This window comes from Enoplosus armatus, chromosome 9, assembly GCF_043641665.1.
Source record: "Enoplosus armatus isolate fEnoArm2 chromosome 9, fEnoArm2.hap1, whole genome shotgun sequence".
NCBI lineage: Eukaryota > Metazoa > Chordata > Actinopteri > Centrarchiformes > Enoplosidae > Enoplosus > Enoplosus armatus.
Window position 1 is genome coordinate 20,717,519 of NC_092188.1, and position 20,067 is coordinate 20,737,585.

General features: G+C 42.8%; 1 protein-coding gene across 1 annotated transcript; it reads left to right on the forward strand.

Moving 5' to 3' along the window:
* Window positions 1-2,005: 2,005 nt before the first annotated feature.
* On the forward strand, window positions 2,006-3,133 carry tpbg (trophoblast glycoprotein). The gene has a single exon (XM_070912677.1). It carries the CDS (start codon window positions 2,006-2,008, stop codon window positions 3,131-3,133), a length of 1,128 nt encoding a protein of 375 aa, XP_070768778.1.
* The last annotated feature ends 16,934 nt before the right edge of the window (window positions 3,134-20,067 follow it).

Here is a 20,067-nt window from a genome sequence, read left to right on the forward strand (position 1 = left end):
GAGACTCAGCAGTGATATCTTATTCTTAATATTAATAATATTCGTTTAACAGTTGTCTTAAATATAAAAGTATGACAAAATAATGGTTTGTTCCTTTAGTAGAGAATAAAGATGAATTGATGTTCATGTAATTGATCATGTCAGTTACAATAGTTTCATAGTTAACTTTCAGGGAGGAGTATCACTTCCAGCCTTGATCCAGGTTTCATGGCATTACTCCGAGGATTGTCACATTGACCCAGGCTAAGAATAGGAAGGGGTCAAAGGAGGGTGAAGCTAGGGTTACACTGGGATCTACAGCGGGGGCTTCCAAATATGATATATTGATGAGCACGCCATTCATGCACTAACACATCCACAGTTTAGCCTTTCAGCAGAATAATCCTGCATAATCCAGCAGACAATGCTTCCACTCAAGTCATTTCTCATAGATGTGGAAATACAGACCATGTAGAGGGATAAAGGAATCTGACCATTGCATTGTTTTCTGAAATAATATAATGTTATCGAACCCTTGAGGCTAACAAATGTTTTTTTTGGTTGAGGAAATTATTTACAGCTACCAAAAAACAGTTTTGCATAATTCTTTGAGGAAAACCATTGTCCCATCCCATGGACCAAAACCTGAGAAGATTTTGTTAGCATGAAAGGATGACGACTGTTTGAATTTTTTGAGAAATTTGATTAAACCATTACCTAAAATGATTACAAGTCATCTGTTCTTTGCTCTTGTTTTGAATGGGTTGTCTATGTGGTTCTGTATTATGTAGACATAACTTCTGGCACACACATTTCCCCCTGTATTCTTTGGGTATGTTACAGAGGCCCTTATAATCCTCAAGGATCCTAAAAGAGATTGTGGCTTTTCTAAATTAATAGCAATAAATAATGGGTTCAGTAATGTGACATTGTCAGTGGATCAAATGAATAATGTGTTTCCCCTAACAGTTTTCTCTTGGCTTATCAGTTCCTTTAGGCTATGTGTGATCTTCACCGAGACTCTGACTTATCAAATGGGTTTTGTGTTGAACTGGATTAGATATCAAATCTTATGATAAACCATAAGTATTAAATCAAAACGTCCTTCTCCATTTCTCCACTAAACAAGAAATGCCATCTGAGAATATGTGTGTTTGGTAATGATTTATTAGGAAGCTGCAAAACTATGACTATTACCATCACTTTTGTGTAAATGTCTGTTGGGGGAGGGGGGGTGTATTTTACTACATTGTTAAACAGACTGCAACCTCATCTTAGGACGTCACTGGACCTCCCTCGGGGACCCCTAGAGGTCCCTGGACCCCAAGCAACGGGGTCAGGTCATTTTTTTTTTAGGAAAACTAGTTGCGATTTTCACAATTAGATGTTTGACAAGCAAGTTGAGATGAACACAAAAATCCTGTGCGGCACCATCACGCGTGGAAAAAGTATGAACTAAAATATAAATAAACTTGAGAGTTTTCTGCTCACCCCCCTTCTGCTGAACAATGGTACGCTCCCTCCTTCCAACGGTCTGCACTGTGCAGCTGAGCTCGAGACTCCCAACGCTCAGGAGAACGGCAGGCTGGAAGTGCGCATGTGATACACGACACCTTTGGGAGACGGGGAGCATTGTCTGCTTCGGAACCAGTTGTAAGTTATTTGCCGATGTTACATTCTGCATCGGACTTGATTGTTTTGGACTGGGAGACCACCGTGTAGCTTGTTATAGATAAGCCCGGGCTTTGGAGAAACGGAGAGGACAGGCTAGAAGTTTGCGAGCTTCGTCCACATCACCTTCATCCTCACGGAAATGTAGACGTATCCTACACAAGGATGGTTTGGGGGTAGTTATATGGAGTCTGAGCTGGAACTGGGAGCAGTTTTTAGAAAGGATAAAGGCGGGAAACGTAGTTGAAAAACTTTCCCTTGCTCCCCGTGGAAGAGCGAGGCGGTGACTGAGTTGGACTCCAGTAAGGCAGTCTTTACGCACTGTCTGCGCCGACAGATTTAGTACAGATCCGAGATGCGCCTGTTGAGCACGTCGTGCGGAGAAATCCGAGGGAGAACACACATGTCCGGGTTGATGCATTTGCTCTTCCTCCTCGCGGCCGTGCTGTCCTGCCACGGCTGCCCGGACAAATGCATGTGCTTCTCACAAACTGTGAAATGCCAAAACCAGGATTTGGACGCGATGCCGCATTCTTTACCGACCAATACCAAAGTCCTGTTCGTCACAGGAAACAGCATTTCCCATATTAGTGTGGACTCCTTCCCAGTCCGCCTGGAACAGTTAACAGATCTCTATCTCAGTGGGAATGAGATGGAGTCCGTTGATGCAAAGGTATTTGACAACTTGCCAAACCTTGTGCGGCTGGATTTGAGCAACAACAAAATCCAGAATTTCAGTGAAAGAGCTTTCCCTGATAATAACACAGTGCAGGCCTTGAACCTCAGTAGGTCTTTTCACAATCATTCCTCCTTGGATGTGGTCCTAGGCGTCCTACAGAGCGGAAACCTCCTCCAGCTGACAGCCTTGGACCTGTCCAACAATGACCTTGTGATCCTTCCGGACGACATATTCGCCAGCCTCTCCAACCTGGTCAACCTCAGCCTGCAGAACAGCTCTATCATCTCCATCCAGAACGGAACGCTGAAGGCGCCGCCGCTGCGTGACCTCGACCTGAGGGACAACACCCTGAGAGACCTGTCCGCCACCACCCTGGCAGCGTTCGGCCTCAAGCCTGGTCTCCGCGTCCGGCTGGCGGGGAATCCCTGGCGCTGCGACTGCTTCATCGAGGACATGCTGCTGTGGCTGAAAAACTCCACTCAGGTCGATGACATGCAGAACCTGACCTGCGCAGACCCCAAGGGCCTGAGGCGCCAGCCGCTCCTGCAGGTGGAGCAGTCGCAGCTGAAGTGCTCGGGCGACATGGAGGGCGTGCTGGAGACCTCTTATGTTTTCCTGGGGCTGGTGCTGGCCCTGATCGGTGTCATATTCCTGCTGGTGCTCTACCTGAACAGAAAAGGCATCAAGCGGTGGATTTACAACATCAGGGATGCTTGTAGGGACCACATGGAGGGGTACCATTACAGGTACGAGATAAACTCTGACCCACGCTTGGCCAACCTGAGCATCAACTCGGATGTGTGAGAGAGGACGGGACACTGTCTGGGACCCCGCAGTGAGATATTAAGTGACTTATACTGTTAAGATTTGCATGAAAGTCTTCCTCCCCTTTCCCCCAACCCCCCACCACCACCATGATGCTATTCAGATTTGACACATCTGTCATGGCTCCTGATTAACCCCTCTCACGACCTCCATTCAACCACTGCCGCATGTCCTACACAAGCACCTGGCAGCCGCGATGTCAACCGCGCCTCTTCCGTGTAACATTGCATGGACAATGAGTCATTTGGAGAGTTGCAAAGAGTGATATGTTCTATTTTTACTTTTCCTAAAGGATAAACGGATGGAGTGCTTTGACTCTTAAAGTGAAAGAATACCTGGCTAAAACACACACTGCTGGCCATTGCATCCTCATTATGCGTCTGCTGCAGAGAAATGCTATACTGCTTGTCTATGAGTTTGTTCTTTTTAGTATGTGAAGTTGTGATATACATTATGCCTTTTTTTTTTTTGAATGATTATAGTGCACATTGCATAGTTTTTGGGTTTAGTAGGTGGATGTAATTGCTCTTTTTTTCTGTGAAGATAATTGGCTAAATAAAAAGCCTCTGGATTGCTGGCATCTGTCTCAACTAAGGACCTTTTGTAATCTTTAAGACTGAGGAGGGGCAGACACTCATTCCTGAGGCAGTGCCACGGCTAGCATGAACCATATGACAAACACAAAATCTTACTCCAGTTGCCAACGAGCTCAACAATGTGTGAAACGTCGGCACTTATAGTATCTCTCCTGCAACAGTTCGGGTGCTATTTTCGTTAACAAAGTGAGCTGCCACGGTGGGAAATGGAAGTCAAATTGAGAAGTAGAATGGCGGACGTACTGTCTGAATTTAAATGAGCTTCTATCTGTGGGCCTGTAGGTGATGAGAGTAGCCAACTGTTATCTCCCGTCCAATTTGCTTCCTGCTGTGAATCTGATAAAAAAAAAAGAAAGAAAGATCCTTGGCTCCCGCAGCAAATTCCCCCTAAAATAATGTCTGTGAGCTGCAGCCAGTAGGCAGGTTTCACATCCAACAGCCCCTACTAGTAGACACTGAAAGCCTTTCAGTATACTCCAGCTGCAAAAACTAGGGGGGGGGGGGGTATATGCCGTTTCGTGGCACACGCTAATGAAGGCAAACTGAACCCGAGACTCTCGTGGGGCACGCAGAGGTATTATGGAAATGAGCTCAAGCGGCTTTGCTTTTCATGTAACCCTGTTTTAGGGGAACTAGCATCCTTGGGAAAAAAAAGTGTTTTCCATTAGCGTTTCTACCCGGCTGTCACTTGCTATTTTTCATGCGGTCCAGTATGGTATGGATTAATAATGAATGTGCGGTATCCGTTTGAAGAGTGTACCATGCATGTTGCTGTCTAGCAGTCTAAATTAATGAAGATGTTTGTTGTGTCTGCACACAGGAATGACTGTGAACTTCCTTGGCCTTTTTTGTTTTTGAATAGCATCTAGATAGATAATAACATCCCTCTCCTTCCAGCTGTCACTTTTTTGCACAAACACGCAACATCTCTTAACAACTGGCCTCGCACAGCCCGGAGCTACATGTCATTTTGTAGTGGCTCGTGCACAGATTTCTCCTCGCTGTAAATCTAGCAGCAGCATGGTGTGGCATCATGGCTTATCTTTGCATTTGAAAAACCTGCAGAACTTGAACTCGTTTCTGCCATAATTGTGATGTGTCTCTGAGTGTGTCTGGTTACGCACGTTTGACACGAGGAAGGGAAGCGCTGTGTAACACTATCTGTCTGGTCTGGTGCTCTGGCTGGTGTTAATGCTCTGTATGTCTCCTGACAAACAGAGCAGCCGCTCAGCTGTCTCTGAGGGCTGAAGACGTGTCGTCACACCTTTTTGGTTTCACACTTCCCGCCTAAGAAATCTCTTTGTCTAGGAGACGTTTGTTCAAAAACAGCATCGCCAGGAGTGTGCAGTTGCATGTTATAGGCTGCATTTTTTTTTTCTTATTCTGATTGGCTTTAAGGTGTGTTTCTCAGGCTTCTACTCTGATGATCACACCTTCATTTCTGGCTCTCTGACGTCCTCGTGTGACTGTGATTTTGCAGGTTGATTTGAGCCGGTTAAACAACGCAAAAAGGCAAAGGCTGTTAATTACAAGTGCTTGTTTCCTCACTACGGATATGTAATTGTTGCAGGTTCATTTTGAAAATGGATGGCCTCACTTCACACACACACACACACACACACACACACACACACACACACACACACACACACACACACACACACCATTCCCCAGTGTGAGGCTTCCTCACCTCTTTGTCCCAGGAGGGACGCACAGGTGCAGGCTGCTTACAACCTAATGTTTCCACAGAGACCATCCGTCAGCGAGTAGTCCTCCTCCTCCTCCTCACACACTCTGCAGATTCATATTAACGAGTGATTTTGCCCAGCCACGCCTCGAGCTACGCTTGGCAGAGCAGGTGTAATTACAGTGGAGGGAAAGAAGAAAAAAGAAGACAAGTCAGAGAGTGAATGGTTGAAAAGGAAGAAGAATACAATGGAAGAGTGTGGAGAGAGCTCTCTGTTCTGTCAGCCCGATGACACCTTCTCTGGCTCGCTCAGCGGCCCTGTTTTGTGCTTGTTAACACTGGTCTCCTAACAGCTTCGACGTCTAAATAGCCGGTCATTGACTTATGGTGTCAGCTGAGATCCAGAGAGGCAGCGGTGTGTCTCGAGCTGCTCCCTGGACTCTCTCAGCTGTCGGTGAGGGCAGGAGCAGGGCTGCTGTTTGTTCTTGTCACTAAACACAGGCTTTGTTGCGGATACTGCCCGCCGTCAACCATGTTCTGCCTCCTGTACTTTGTTGTTTATCCGACCTACTGAGGCCCGACTATTACATGATTACAGACAGAAACATTGTTTTCATTCCACGGCTACCATTTTGTCCGAGCAGCCCCTCACCTATTACCTTCATGTACAGATATGTGAGGTGACATACTGAGACTCATTCTTCTGCTGTATAACTGATTAATATTATACTGGTGGTCAGTTGGAGGCCCTAATAATCAAATATGCATGAATGTGCTTTATTATTTTTAAAGGCTGATCTTTGCTCTCATGCCCACATTTACAGTGAATGGCTGTGAAGTGAAGCCTTCCTCGTGCAGCACCAATGTAAGAAATGGTCTTCGTTCCAAATTCCAAATTTACAGCGCAGCTAGCATGAGGATTCAGCAGTCAGCAGAGTTGTTGTCTGTTTGGTACAAAAGTTCATCCTTGTGTAACTTTGCCTCCCCTGCAGCTCAGCAAGGAAACACTAAAAAACCCTGTAACCTCTCTTGATTTCTCACATTTCTGAAGCCTCATTTTAGCTCCAGCCAGGTACGAATCACTGTCCATGTTGCATAGCAAGGCTGCAGCCAATGATCTTTCATGTGATCTATGGCTTTACCTGCACATGGGAGACACTTGTTCCCTGTCTTTAGACTTTAAGGCGGTGCCCCCCCCCCCCCCCTCCAGACAATGGGTGTCATCAGCCCCGGGAGTCTTCAGGAACAAAAGCCTCATCCCTGAGTGGAGTTAAAACACCAGCACAACTACATACATGAAGCAAACACACCAAAGCACATTATTTAACTTTAAACACAGTGTACCGGCCTTACAGGACACTACTGTAACACTGGCTCCAGCTGAACTTTGGAATGCATTTTTTCACAGAACCAGGGCTGCAAAAGGGATCACTTGACGGCCAGTGGTAACAGGAGGAATGATCACAGCGATCAATAATTCTTTCAATGTAGATATTGGCAAGTGAGATAAAAATTCTGAACCTGTCCTTTTAACAGTGAGATTTAGTGGTCAAGGCCCTCCAAGCAAAACCAGATTTTTTTGGAACTCTTTCAGATGAAATTTGCCAAATTTAAAAGTACCCAATAATCGCACACATACTGGCCTTCAAAACCAACCTGATGATCAGTCAAACCCTGTTCCCACCCACTACTCCTACCCCATAATCTTGCACACACAGACGCTGTTCCCAGCTCACAGCCATGTTTGTTGAGCCACATTTAATATGCCAGTGCACTTTCCTAGCGTTGAGAGACGGACTGGCAGGTTATCAGATTGCCAGGGTGCCGTAATTACATTCAGCGCACTGGTCTGCTGCTCCACTGACACCTGGCAAGTTGCCCCAGCCCCTGACCTTTCCCTTAGAAAAAAAACAATCCGACTATGTAAATGGCAGTTGCGCGGGGCACGCTTTGTAGCCTCAAAGATGATAAAGATTATTTAACAAATAATCTCTCTGATATGCCACCATTGCTCCTGATCCTCGGGTTACAGTGGCTTTGCCAGTTGTATGTCCTCAACCACCGCCTCTGCAACCTCCCTCCACACGAGATGCCTCGGCCTCCCTAATGTGGATTTATGAGGCTGTAGTTGAGCGTGTTGTGGAAGCCCGCCTCCTGTTGAGCCGCGTCGGAGTTAATGAACAAACGAAGACGGATCTGGGCTGACAGCGCCGCGGCTTCTCCGGGCGAGGCATCTGCCAGAGAGTGCAGAGATGGGAGAGATCAGGCAAAGATACTGTATGTGGTGCCCTCGCTTGCTGAACTTGCACAAAGACGGAACCCAACGTGATACGTGTAAAATGTCAAAATACACACCAAGAATGACCTTTTATGTGTAGACTTGCCGGCACTGAGGGCCAGGTAAGGCTACTAGTTTGTTTTTACAGGATGTTGAGTAACTGCATGGTAGTTGAGGATGTAAAATGTTAATAATATACTGACCTTTCCAGGGTGGCCTTTACTCTCGGAAGACTTTAGAGAATAGATTTAATCATTTCAAAAAGATGTAATTTTTCTTTTTTTTCTTTTTTTTAAGTGTATGTGTGTGTGCAAGATTTCCCCCTGAAGAAAAAAAAATACACGTCCTGATGATCAACATATTTTAATTATAGACACCAAAACCATCCTGTGTTACTGGTAGATCACAATGCTCCGGTGCACGCTCTGTGTTGTGAGTAGGCAACTAGCATCTTCATGGTGAGAATATGTCGCAGCTCAAAAGCTAAATCACAAAGTGAGGCCTTTTGTGGTGGAGATTTTCCAAAAAAACAACTTTTTAAATGACCCTAGTTACATCAGACCTGTTCGGTTCATGATATTTCATATTTCAGTTTTATGAATCTAGAGGTCCGACTGCTCCACAACAAATCTCCCACAACCTTTCAAGTCTTAAAAGCCAGTCTTCACTCAACATAGTGAATGTTTTGAAGTGTTACCTCTGAGCGCTGCAGCTAACAATCTATCAGGCGCACATGGATGATTTTTGTGTTGATTTCTCAGCACTCGATAGCACAGCTGATCAATGGGCCGGTCTCAAAACGAGTTGGTGTTTTCCTTCAATACATTTTCTGTGAACTCAAACTTGAAACGGCAGCCTGCCTCTTGTAATGTCTGAAGCAGGAGGGGGCTAGTGTAGCCTTTCCACTGCATTTTAAGGCCCGCTAGAGACTGATTAATGTGAGGACATGTACATCTGATGCTGGGCTCAACCGTCAAGTGCTCTCTTGTGTTTGCTCTTAAGCAGAAAGTGAGACGTCCGTGTGTTTTTTTTTTACACTCATTTGTTTCATAAATGAGCTGCTACCCTGAGAGGCTTGCTGAGAAGATTGCTGGCCCGAAAGGTTTTTACAGCCGGCCTTTGGTTACAGATAGCAACACCAAAAACCGGGCTGAAAATGCTCCCGGCTTTGTCTTCGACCTCAGTGGTTTATGTCATGTAAATGTGTTGGTCTTTTTTGTTTTTTGGTCGTATTTGCCAATCAGAGTAACAGTAAAATAAAATCAGCAAACTCTTTCGATGGGTGCCTGGTGTTTATCATCCTTATAGCCTGACGCCTAATGAGGAGTGATCAAACTACCACTTGGTCCTCGGATTTGGACGATTTAATGACAATAGTGATGTGCAGAGGACAGGGACAACAAGGCGGTAGAAGAGAAAGGAAGCAAAATTTAAATGATCAGATTAAATTAGATACTGTTTAGTCTGGAAACCTGATCTGGACCCGATAACATCTTCAGTTGTGGGCTCGTGGAAACATATTGCCTCGTCACACCATCTTTGTGTTTATACTGGTTTATACTCATGATGAAATCCACACAGCTCTGAATGAACAGCTATTAATCACTTTTATACTCCATGTGTGAAGCCAGGATGCCTACAGCCCTTCAGTCAACTGCACAACTACTATCATAGCGAACACTGCGTGTATTATCAATAAAGTAGTTCTATAAAGGAATGTAAATATAAGACTATGTGGGGGAAGGGGCAGTGTTTAGCCTACCTATAGTTTATAATTTGCTACCATTGCTGTGTTGAGTTTATTCATGATCAAAAATGTGTTGCATCTGATGGACAATTATGCATATCTGCTATTTTTTGCGCTTCTTTTTGTATGCTCGACATAGCGTATTTACAAATGCAATTGAATATATTGGCAACTATTCATGATATATTATACTACTGTTTAACCATTCTTTCCTCTAATGTCTTAACTGAGTTTATTTCAAGCTTGATTGAAATGATACATGTTACGTGCACTAGTGTGTAGATTAAAACAGATTTGGCATTGAATTTTCTGGTTTTATATTGAATTATTCGCATTTTGAGGCGTTTTTCTTACCAAACTATCTCTTACTTTGTTCTGTCCTTGTAAAATAAAAATCCCTAATGTATTATAATTTCATTCATTGTTTGACTTTAGGTACAAAGGATCAGTCTTGATCTTGGAAACAGCAGCCAGGAAAACAATTTCACCACAAGGTCCATTTAGTATTAAGCTAACTGTCTCCAAGCTGTTGCTTCATATTTAAACTCCAGGGGCTACTGCGCTAAAAATAAAAGTTTAATTAAGTAATAAAGAAAGGCACCCATCCACTCTAATATGTCAACATTTCCATGTGGTCACGCTCCAGCATAAACACCACTTGATGAAGTGCGTCTGTACATTTCTTCTCCGCTTTCTAAGCATTGACGAAGGAACCACCACCAAGAGCAAGTATTAATTTTCTCCCCCTCATGTCCAAATAAACCGTGACAGCTCGTTGACAGATTTTTGCCATCTGGTAAACTCTACCTCAGAGAGATAAATGAAACAGATTTAGAAGAAGAGAAGAGAATAACTGTAGGAAAATACAGCAGCCTCAGGGCTGTACGGGAAATTGTCTCGGTTGCTTTCTGTTCTTTGTGTGCACTTTCTTTCCAACTCTGTAGTGTGAAGTGTAAAGAACAACTGGAGAAAACCAGAGTGGATAAAATGTATGGTGTACTGTAACCCAGTATTGTTTGTCACACTGAGTTCTGCACACTTTACACCTCAGGAGGTAAACTATTTTGTTTGCATAATGTGTGCATTTTCTTAAAGCACTTCAGAAAAGATGATCAATAACTAATCGACCAGAATGTCAAACAAAGTTGCAAAGCAAAAATGAAAAGGTTTTCCAAAAGAAGTAAAGCAGTGTGAGGGATTTGCTGAGGGAAGCACTTGACTTTAACAATCGTGATGATGTATTTAGTGCAGCTGGGTAGTCCTCTTGGTGGATGTTTTGCGAGGCCCTGCGGTCAGCAGGGAACAACATTAAACGCTTGGTAATATGATGTAGATCAGCAGAGGGTGTCACAGTGAGTAATGGCCTCAGCAACACAGCAGCACGGCACCGGGAGCCGAGACAGCCAGGAGGAGCTCGATCACGCCATCCTGCAATGCTTTTACAAGGTCATGTCGTGCAAAACCCCTTTTTAAAAACATGTTGTTTTTTTCCCCTTTACAAATTAGAATGCTTAGCAGGCCTTGAAGAAATGGTGTAACAAGGTCCACACAGAATATGAAATCTGTGTTCCTGTCATTAATCTGTTGGTACAAGAGGTGTTAAAGTGGACACTGGTTCAACTCCTTCGGCTACAGCGGTTACAGAGGAAATAGGAATTTGTTATGTTGCCTAAAATGACCTGATTTTTCACAGTACTTTACGCAAGGCAGCCAGATCAGAAAAAACCTGCTGCTCCCTGGGCTTGTACATGGATCCTAGAAATACATTTTCTTCTCTTCATTACTATGTTACAGCTGATTTGACATGATATGTATTCTGGATTAGGCCATCTGAGGGGAAGGTTCAGGAGGAGCACTATTGAAACAACATTGTTATGGAGAACTACAAAATGTATTCGGTTCTTATTTTAAGCTTTTATCTAGAAAATCACTGAATACATACAGTTATACCTTTAGTTATAATCAGTTGGTTATAACAGCAAAAAGATTATTTCTTTTAATTACCTCAGTATGTAATAAATTAAAACGTAATTTAAAATAAATTAAAATGTAACTTATTTTACTTTATTTTTTTTACCCTAACTCCTTTGTTTTACCTATTCTTTGGACTTGGCAAACATTTCATCATTTATCTATTTCCCATTTTCCTCACCACATTTCCAATTTTCTTAATGTCCATATACTGAGTACACTTATTATATTCTACTGCATACTGCTGTTGCACCGCTTCAACAGCAGGCTAGCTGAAGCATTTTAGTCAGGAAGCTAACAAACTTAGCTAGCTAATGCCACTTGGAACTTTCTATATTATTGTGAGAAAGGAGGCAATAAATCTCATTACTAATAAGACAAACTGAGAAATGTGATGATGAAAAGGGAAATGTTCCCTACAAAGGAAATACATAAATTATTAAATGTGTACGAAGCCCCCCGAAAATCAGAAAACTATAAGTTTTATTAAACTATTAATTAAATGAGCTGATCGGTGGTGAAGAAAATAATAAAATCATTTAGCTCTTTTTTTTCACCAACTGACTGGATGTCAAAGAAAAAGTCAAATTAATTTCACACTTATTTTTTTAACTAACAGTATTATTTATTGATGTATACATTTATATTTTTGGATTGTCTGATTTTTTACCTTTTGTCACTTTCAAGGCTCCATACATTGTTAGTTTTCCATATGTGTGTATAATACCCAAGACCACAAATGGATCTCTCTCTCCCGGGAGCCTCAGTGAATGTGAAAATACTTACATTCACATTTCTCCAGTTACAATCTCGGCCCCCGGTTGTCAAGTACGTCGTTCCGCCCCTTTGCGCTCCATCTTGTCATTTTCTATTCTCTGTATGAAATGAGACGAGTCTCCATGCCAGCAAAGCAGTCTGGCAGCAGTGCTGGAGAATAATAAAAGAGGCTTCAGATGCAGGCTCAGACAGCCTCCCGACAGATGAAATGCAATATTCTTTAAGTGCTGCGTAACATGAGCTTCATATGTAGATATCAGATAGTACTCAACGATACCTCTATTACCATCCACAAGCCAACGCTTTGGGCAATCAGGATCTCTCTGGTTACCCCTCTGTACATGGGCCAATCCAAGATAAGGAGGATAAAAACTCAATTAGCTTTTATAAGGTGCTGCCCACTCCACATAGAGGCTCACATATTCCATATTTTCTTTGTAAGATCAAACACCAGGGTAAGGCCTTTCTCGTTGGTTCATTGTCACTATTTGGCATTCTGAGTTGAAAATCCACTTTCTCCTGATAAAACCAAATTCTTGCAATTCACTGGAGTATACAAAACGTGCAGCTCAAGAGGGATTAATCTATCATGCTCTTTTGCAAATCCCTTTAACAATGCGGGGATAAACAAGAACAGAAAATCTGATCTGACAACTGGCCCTGTGGTTTAGGGGTCTATGAGCGGACAGAAAGAAGGTGCCAATTCAGTAACCACAAAGGTATGTGGTGAAGTCGCCGCCTTCTTAGTTTTCAGAATGGATGAATTGAGACAAAACATGCCATTTCTCCAGATACTTTCTCCCTCCCTTTATCTTCAACTTCTATTTTTTTTGTCTTCCCTCAGAGACAGCATTTGTCAAAGATTCAGTCATTTCAAATGAATCCTTGTAAATCAAAAATATCTGGATTGCTGCCAAGGTAGAGAAAGTTATGAAATGACGTCTATGGGGTGTTGTTACTCCACAGATATCTCTTTGATTTTATGGAGAATCAATTATTTCACAATCACAATGTACTCTTCTCCTAATCTTGCGATACAAAACTTTGTCCTCCCATAATCATCAATCATTGCACTTTTTCATTTCTCGCATAGTTAAATATATAATCTTTTAGAAGTCATCATGTAATTAGGTATCTGATTATTGTTAATTAAATGTGTGCCTGTGTGGTATGTATGTTGTATTGCATTGATCACTGATCTATCCCACAGACTGAATTTCACTTTAGTCTGTCTACACTATTAGCTTTATGAGGATTTCCTCTCATAAAGGCAACCTCTGAAAAATGTGAGCTTGGAAACAGCAGTCATTTGTTATTTTAACATAACAAGATAATACATTTGTGAATCGAAATAATTAGATGAAAAGATTAAAGAACTATACTGAAGTACAGTTTTGAGGTACTTGTACTATTTACATTGTGTCTATTCATTTTTAAAATATAAATTCTCCTATTTATAGATAGGTTGTAGATAAGGTTTTGTGATGTTATCATTTCATTATCTGAAATTCAGACCACTATATCTCAACATAAGATCTTCTTACATCTTCTGACAATTTGGTTAAAAACTCTAAAGTTGGTTTGTTCACACTTGTATGTATGTATTCAGTATGTCTGAATACTTAACCTGACTGAATATATATATATGTAATGAGTTATGTATATGATGTATATGTATAATAATATAATGATGGTGTTTCAATGCTTGTGCTACCATGTGTTTGGAAATATGTTTTCTAAATAAACTTTTTGAAAATCAAGTGCTGCAGATTGCGAGCTAATTTACCTTCACAGACATCAGGTAAACTCCAACGTTAATTAGTGAGGGAGAGACAGTAAAGGTGTCCGTGTGTGTGTGTGTGTGTGTGTGTGTGTGTGTGTGTGTACAAAGTCAAGCAGACAGCTGCTGTGGAGAAATGAAACGCTTCCTCCTCGTTGTGCCCATTAACAGAGTTTTCAAACACCCTGCGCTCATCAGCAGTGATCCTGAACAAGGCTGGCAGGGTTACAGGCAGGCCAAGGCCACAGGCAATAATGCAGCGTTACACTGGTGTTACAAAGAGGAGTGTAAAATGTTAATGACAACAGATCGGCTGTGCATGCACACACACACTGTAATCACATCATCGTCCCTACTGGCCAGTTAGCCACCATCCCTCAGTAGGAGCTGCGCCTCCACCACCAGCGTTGATGAGGTGTACATACTGCGGCCTATAAGCAACACACCACAACCTCATGACACACAGTAACATTAGCGACATAAGCCCAGTCCTCATGGCTTGCTGCTCTCCTCTCCTGTGATGATGGAGCTGTTCATGTGATAAAGCAGCTATTGGATAACAAGCAGAGAGAAGATCAGAGGGAAAAGGCCTGTAAAAACATCCTCTGCTCGAGACGCTGACAGCCCTGAGAGGCATCATTTAATGGTATGAAAACAACAGCCCACAGACAAAAGCCACACATTATGCCAGATTTCAGCCCGCTCTTCTGAAATGTTTTTGTGGAATTAAACTCCAAAACAGCTGCATTGCTTTTCTTCACTCAAAAAAGAAAGAAAGAAACATTTTAAAAAGTACCGCAGGTCAGTTAAAAAGGGGGGTTTGCTGAACAGTGTGTGGCCACAAGTGGCAATTATGGGACGATTGTTCATTTTAAAATGTGCTGCAAAATAAGCACACGTAAAAGAAAAATCATGGAGTCAGCTGACTTAGTAATGTCAGTTACAAAACAAAATCTGTGTAAAGTACGTTAACTTAGCCACCATAAGCTGCTGGTCATACCAGTGGAACCATGTAAGGCAGTAGCAGCAAAACCCATTAATGTATTAGAACAAGGGTGCATTTTATTGCTCATGAATTCAACTTTTCATTTGTAAGAGGAAGGGTATGTAGCTTTGTCTTTCAAAGGTTGTATTGTGTCACTTTAACAGTTTAGTTTAGGAAAGTAAACCAACTCTGGTTATTGTTAAGCAACTAAAGTGACTTGGTTAAAGGGGTATTCCAGAAATTTCTTCTTGCACTTCCATGAAGTTCAGGGACGTATAAGAGACAGACTGAAAAAGAACGGTGTTGCAGCAGAGGACGGGATATCTTGACTTTTAGTGCCTAGAATGGGTCAAGCTCCCAAAACCTGGGATCCTGTATTTCCCATAAGGCAACTCTTTATGGTTAGTTTAAATACCATTGTCATTCAAACTCCACACTGTCAGTTTGTAAAACAGGCTTTCTTTTATAAATGTGCAGTCTTCAAGCCCAAACCGTTCAGTGTTGTAATGTTTTGGCCTTGCATTTGTCCAACAAAACCCACTGTTCAAACATGTTCCGCCATATGCTTCTTTATTCTCATCACCACACTTTGCTCATTGCATTTCTCTGTTTGTGCTGATACCCGGGAGGGACAATAGCCCGACATTAGCGCTAGCAGGCAGAACTACAACAAGTGAAAAAGGACATAAAACGTTTTAGAACATTTCAGCAGTGCCATAACTACCCTGATGATGGATTATAGAGCTAAAGAGGATATTCTACAATTGTTTGAATATCCTTCCCATAACTAGTAAATACAATTCGGCATGTAAATTGGTGGATTGTCGCTTTAAGTCTGGCCAAGGTGAGGGGAAATAAAACCTTTACTACACTGTTTCCATATGAAAATTCTACTTCATATAAGTCTTTGTGGGTGGGGAAACACATTTCTCCCACTTTGTGAGTATGGTACTTTTTTGTCAATGTGTTAAAATGATCATTTTACAAAAATGTGCAGAAGCCACAGTATGGTACTGCTAAGAGTGACAGTTAAAATTAGTGTATGGTAATTACAAAGACATCAACGGTGAAAATGTCCCCACTAACGCCTGCAGATAATAACATGCACGGCAATTAAAGCAGGAAAAAAAAAACTGCCTGTCTCTCCCTCCCTCTTCCCTCTGCAAAAATTAACTTAACGCTGGATATCGTGACCATGATTCATTCTCCACATACAGTATGGCACAGTGCAGCACAGTACAACGCATGTAGCCGTCAGCAAATTGAAGTGAATCATTTCTTAACTTTGTTACAGGAGCTATTAAAGTCGACACAATGCGTTGCCAGATACGCAGCCTGAGGCTTCGCGAGGACTGACTCTGTCATAGATGAGAGGCAGTGGAGACAAGTGGAGTCCAACATTTGGGTTTTGACACCTGAATATCACAGAATTGCATGAAAATAATGCAAAGGCATGGCTCGTGCAGAAAATGTTGGATTACTTGAAGGAGGCGAGACTAGAAGAGCTGACTTAGAAATAGCTTGATGAAAAGTGAAAGGTGTCGTAGGTAGAAATACTCCGTCAGTGATGGCTGACAGTTTGTGTATTTAACCATTAATAAAGACTTTCCAAAAGGGTTAGCTCATCCAAATCACACAAAAACATTTTTCCCTACTTAGCCCACTATGTTTCATTAGTTTTGGTGTGATTTGCAAAAGTTTTGAAAAATCCGTCATTGACACTTCTCCCACCGCCCCAAAACAATTAAGGTGAATTATACTGAAAGAAGACAAGAAAATGCATGTAAAGAGAAAAGATTATAGTCATTTATTCTCTCTGAGCGGTAGGATGACATGGTGGCAGAAAAAGGAAGAAAGTAGATGAGATGATGCTCTCAACTTGTCAAAACGTCCTCCCCTCCACCTGTCGCCTCTGTGGGATAGCGAGGGTCTTTGCTCTGACTCAGCGGCAAACCCTCCTCTGAATAAAGGCTTCTGGCTAGAACGGGCTGCCTTGGAGACCTGCATGCGGAGGGAACTATAATTTGGGAGCAGCTCCAGGAAATGGGACTCTCGCACCTCAAAACATTAATGCCTCAGAGACTCATAATGTGCACAGTCCTGGAACCATTCAGAAAACTGGACTCGGTCTCATCACGATGAATCCCATCTAAAGATAGACTCATGGAAATATATTGGAACAGACAAAAGGGCCTCTCTTTGGCAAGAGGCAATGGGTAACACACAAACTGGCATGCGCACAGAAACCGTGGAAACCGTCCCTGTTGGCCAGTGGGAATATGTCTCTGCCTATTATTCACTTTCGTTCCAGGTTTCCACATTTCTTGGGTTTATCACTTGAAGGATGTGTTGCTGTAGGATTCTAGGGGTCACAAACAGAAGGCTTCTTTATCCGGGGGCTACAATTAGCTGAAGCTCCTGGAGAAAGAGAGGGGGCAGGTCAGCAGAGAAATGTACCGAGCAGTTTTGAGCCCTAGTCGCTTTCTCTCCCTGGCTACAGTTTTCCATGTGTTGTAGAAATGCTGGAATGATGGATGCTCCAATTTTATCCACTGTTTTTTACATGGGGGGGGGGTGGTCCATGTATTGTCACAGTGTTTTTAGCCAGTGTTTCTAGCAGCGTGGCTCTATGGATGGCAGTGTTGGTCTGTTGGTCCACTTTTGGTCCAGACTGAAATATCCCGACAACTATTGAATTTGTTCAATACCTTTATAACCACATACCTGTCTGATACAAGTGGGTGCGTATTTGCCTGTGGCGACGTGAACTGAAGCAAAGATGCGAATGCGTGAGCTGAAAATGATTCAACTTGAGCAAAGAACTTGGACTCCTCTCAGGGCTTTATGAATCTGTTTCATAAACGTACAGAGACGAGAAGAAACAAGCACACAAACACACTCCCATACAAATGGTCGGTGTGTCCGTTTCTAGCTAGCTCATGGCTAAGGCCCGTTGGCTGTTTTGGGGTGAATTAACACAGACTGCGCAAAAAAATCTGCTTCACTTCCTGTCTGAACACACCATTAGTCCTGTTTTGGTCTGAGCATTTCGAACACAATGCTCAGGTCATTGCCAGAGCTTTCGGACATTGCACCTTTGTGAAGATCTGGGTAATGTATACCTCCAGGAAAGATCAATTCTGTTTAGATACTCTTCATGCGAGGGTCCACAGCTGCAGTGGATACACCCATGAGACATGCAGAGGAAACACGAGTCTGTGTAGATTGAACCATTTGTCTTAGCCATGAGTGCTGACAGATTGCCCTGTCGTTAACATCCCCCTTCCCCTCTCTTCCTGTTCCCAATTCTATCCATCCCTCATTTAGATCCTCCCTGAAGCAGCTGTACAGCAGTCCATATACTGTAGCTGTCATCTCATTCATGGGACACAGCTGAATGATCTATCGTTGCTAAATAGTTAGAAGATCTCAATTTTGGAATTAAAGTCTGTAATCTGCCAGAGGTGGTCTATTGCCTTGTGTTGCCAGCCACTGGCTACCTCTTAAAAAGTCATATTTAATTTGTTCATTTATTTCATGCCCAGCTTCTTACCTTTAATAAGCATTTTGTTCATTTCGAATCAAGGTTTTCTCGAATGCAAGTCCACACACTATGCCTTTCCCCCAGGAGTGCGGATTAGCAGCTATGGGAAACTTAACTGCTTATTTTCCCATAATACATGCTGAACATAACCGCTGATAAGCATTTTGCCCCCCCAACTGTGAGGCAAAAGCTCCTCCGTCTCCAGACTCGGCAGCAGCAGCCGATTCATCTTCCCCTCGGGCTGGAGGGAGATATCAAGCTGCAGCAGCGGCAGAAGCAGCATCCTAACACCCCACTTCCAGCAGGGCTTCCATCTCCTCTGTCAGCTGTCAGCTCAATATGTCTCCTGCCTGTCAGACCAGAGCTTTCAACTCAGTCCGTATCTGTCTGCCCAACTACCACCACACTTTCTTTCCAGAGTTAGACACGAGGCTTTACATCACGTTTGATAATCAAAAGCTGATGCGTATTCTGCAACCTAAACAACAGAAATATTGCTGATGCATTTGACAAGTTTCATTCTCACATACTGTATTCTCACATTGGACCAGCCAGTCATGACAGTAAGCAGTTTTCTGCCATTGCGCTGTCACAAGCATTATAAGGTCCAAAAGTGCTCTCTGGATGTCTGTTTTGAGTTGTTGTTTTTTTGTTGCCTCGTGCTCGCTGAGGCAGCTGTGTCATTCTTCCCCAGGAGCAGGTTGACTTTGTGGCCTGTGCCTGCTTGAAGGCTTGGCATGGGTTTGCTCCAAGGTTGCCACTGAGGCTTGTTGAAACCAATGGACGAACTAATGAGCCCCTGAAGGCTACACTGATATGCCCCATGGCCTTGTTAGAAGGCCAAGATGGAGGAGTTGCAGAGGGAGAATAAGGCTGAGATATGGATGTAGGGGGTGGGGTGGTTGTTAAAGTTATGGGGCAATTACGCATCGCTAGAGGGGAGGACAGTATGACTTTGGAATTAAGATAACAGTGAAACAAGACTACGAGACTACAGCCATGCTAGCAGCTCTTTGAGGCTGTACGTACTTGGGCACAGAAGTGTTTTGTGCTAAATGCTAATGTCAGCATACTAACATGCTCACAATGACAATGCTAACATGCTAGCATGTTGCAAACATTTGCTAATTAGAACATGACACAAAGTACAGCTGAGGCTGATGGGAATGTCATTAGTTTGGCAGGTGTTTGGTCAGAAACCAAAGTATTGGACAAATTAAAAATTTGACCTGATGATTAAAGGACAATTCATCTTGAGGGGGACATGAATGTACCAAATGTCATGGCAATCCCTCCAATAATTGCTGAGACATTTCACTCCATAAACCATAATGTCCTGCACAAATGTCTATCTCATGGCCGTGCTATGGAGAAAAAGTCAGGGAATCACCAGTCATCAGGATACATTATTTGGGACCCATGAATGTCTGTACCAACCTTCTCAAGTGCAAAAGCAATTCATTAAATGGACAAACTTGATGATCCAGAGGGCAGGGCAGGGTCATAGTGCAGTATTCTCCAATGCACGCACAGACCATAACACCTGTT

What these genes read in the sequence shown, in the direction of transcription:
- tpbg (XM_070912677.1), top strand. Translation starts at nt 2,006, where the DNA reads ATGCGCCTGTTGAGCACGTCGTGCGGAGAAATCCGAGGGAGAACACAC.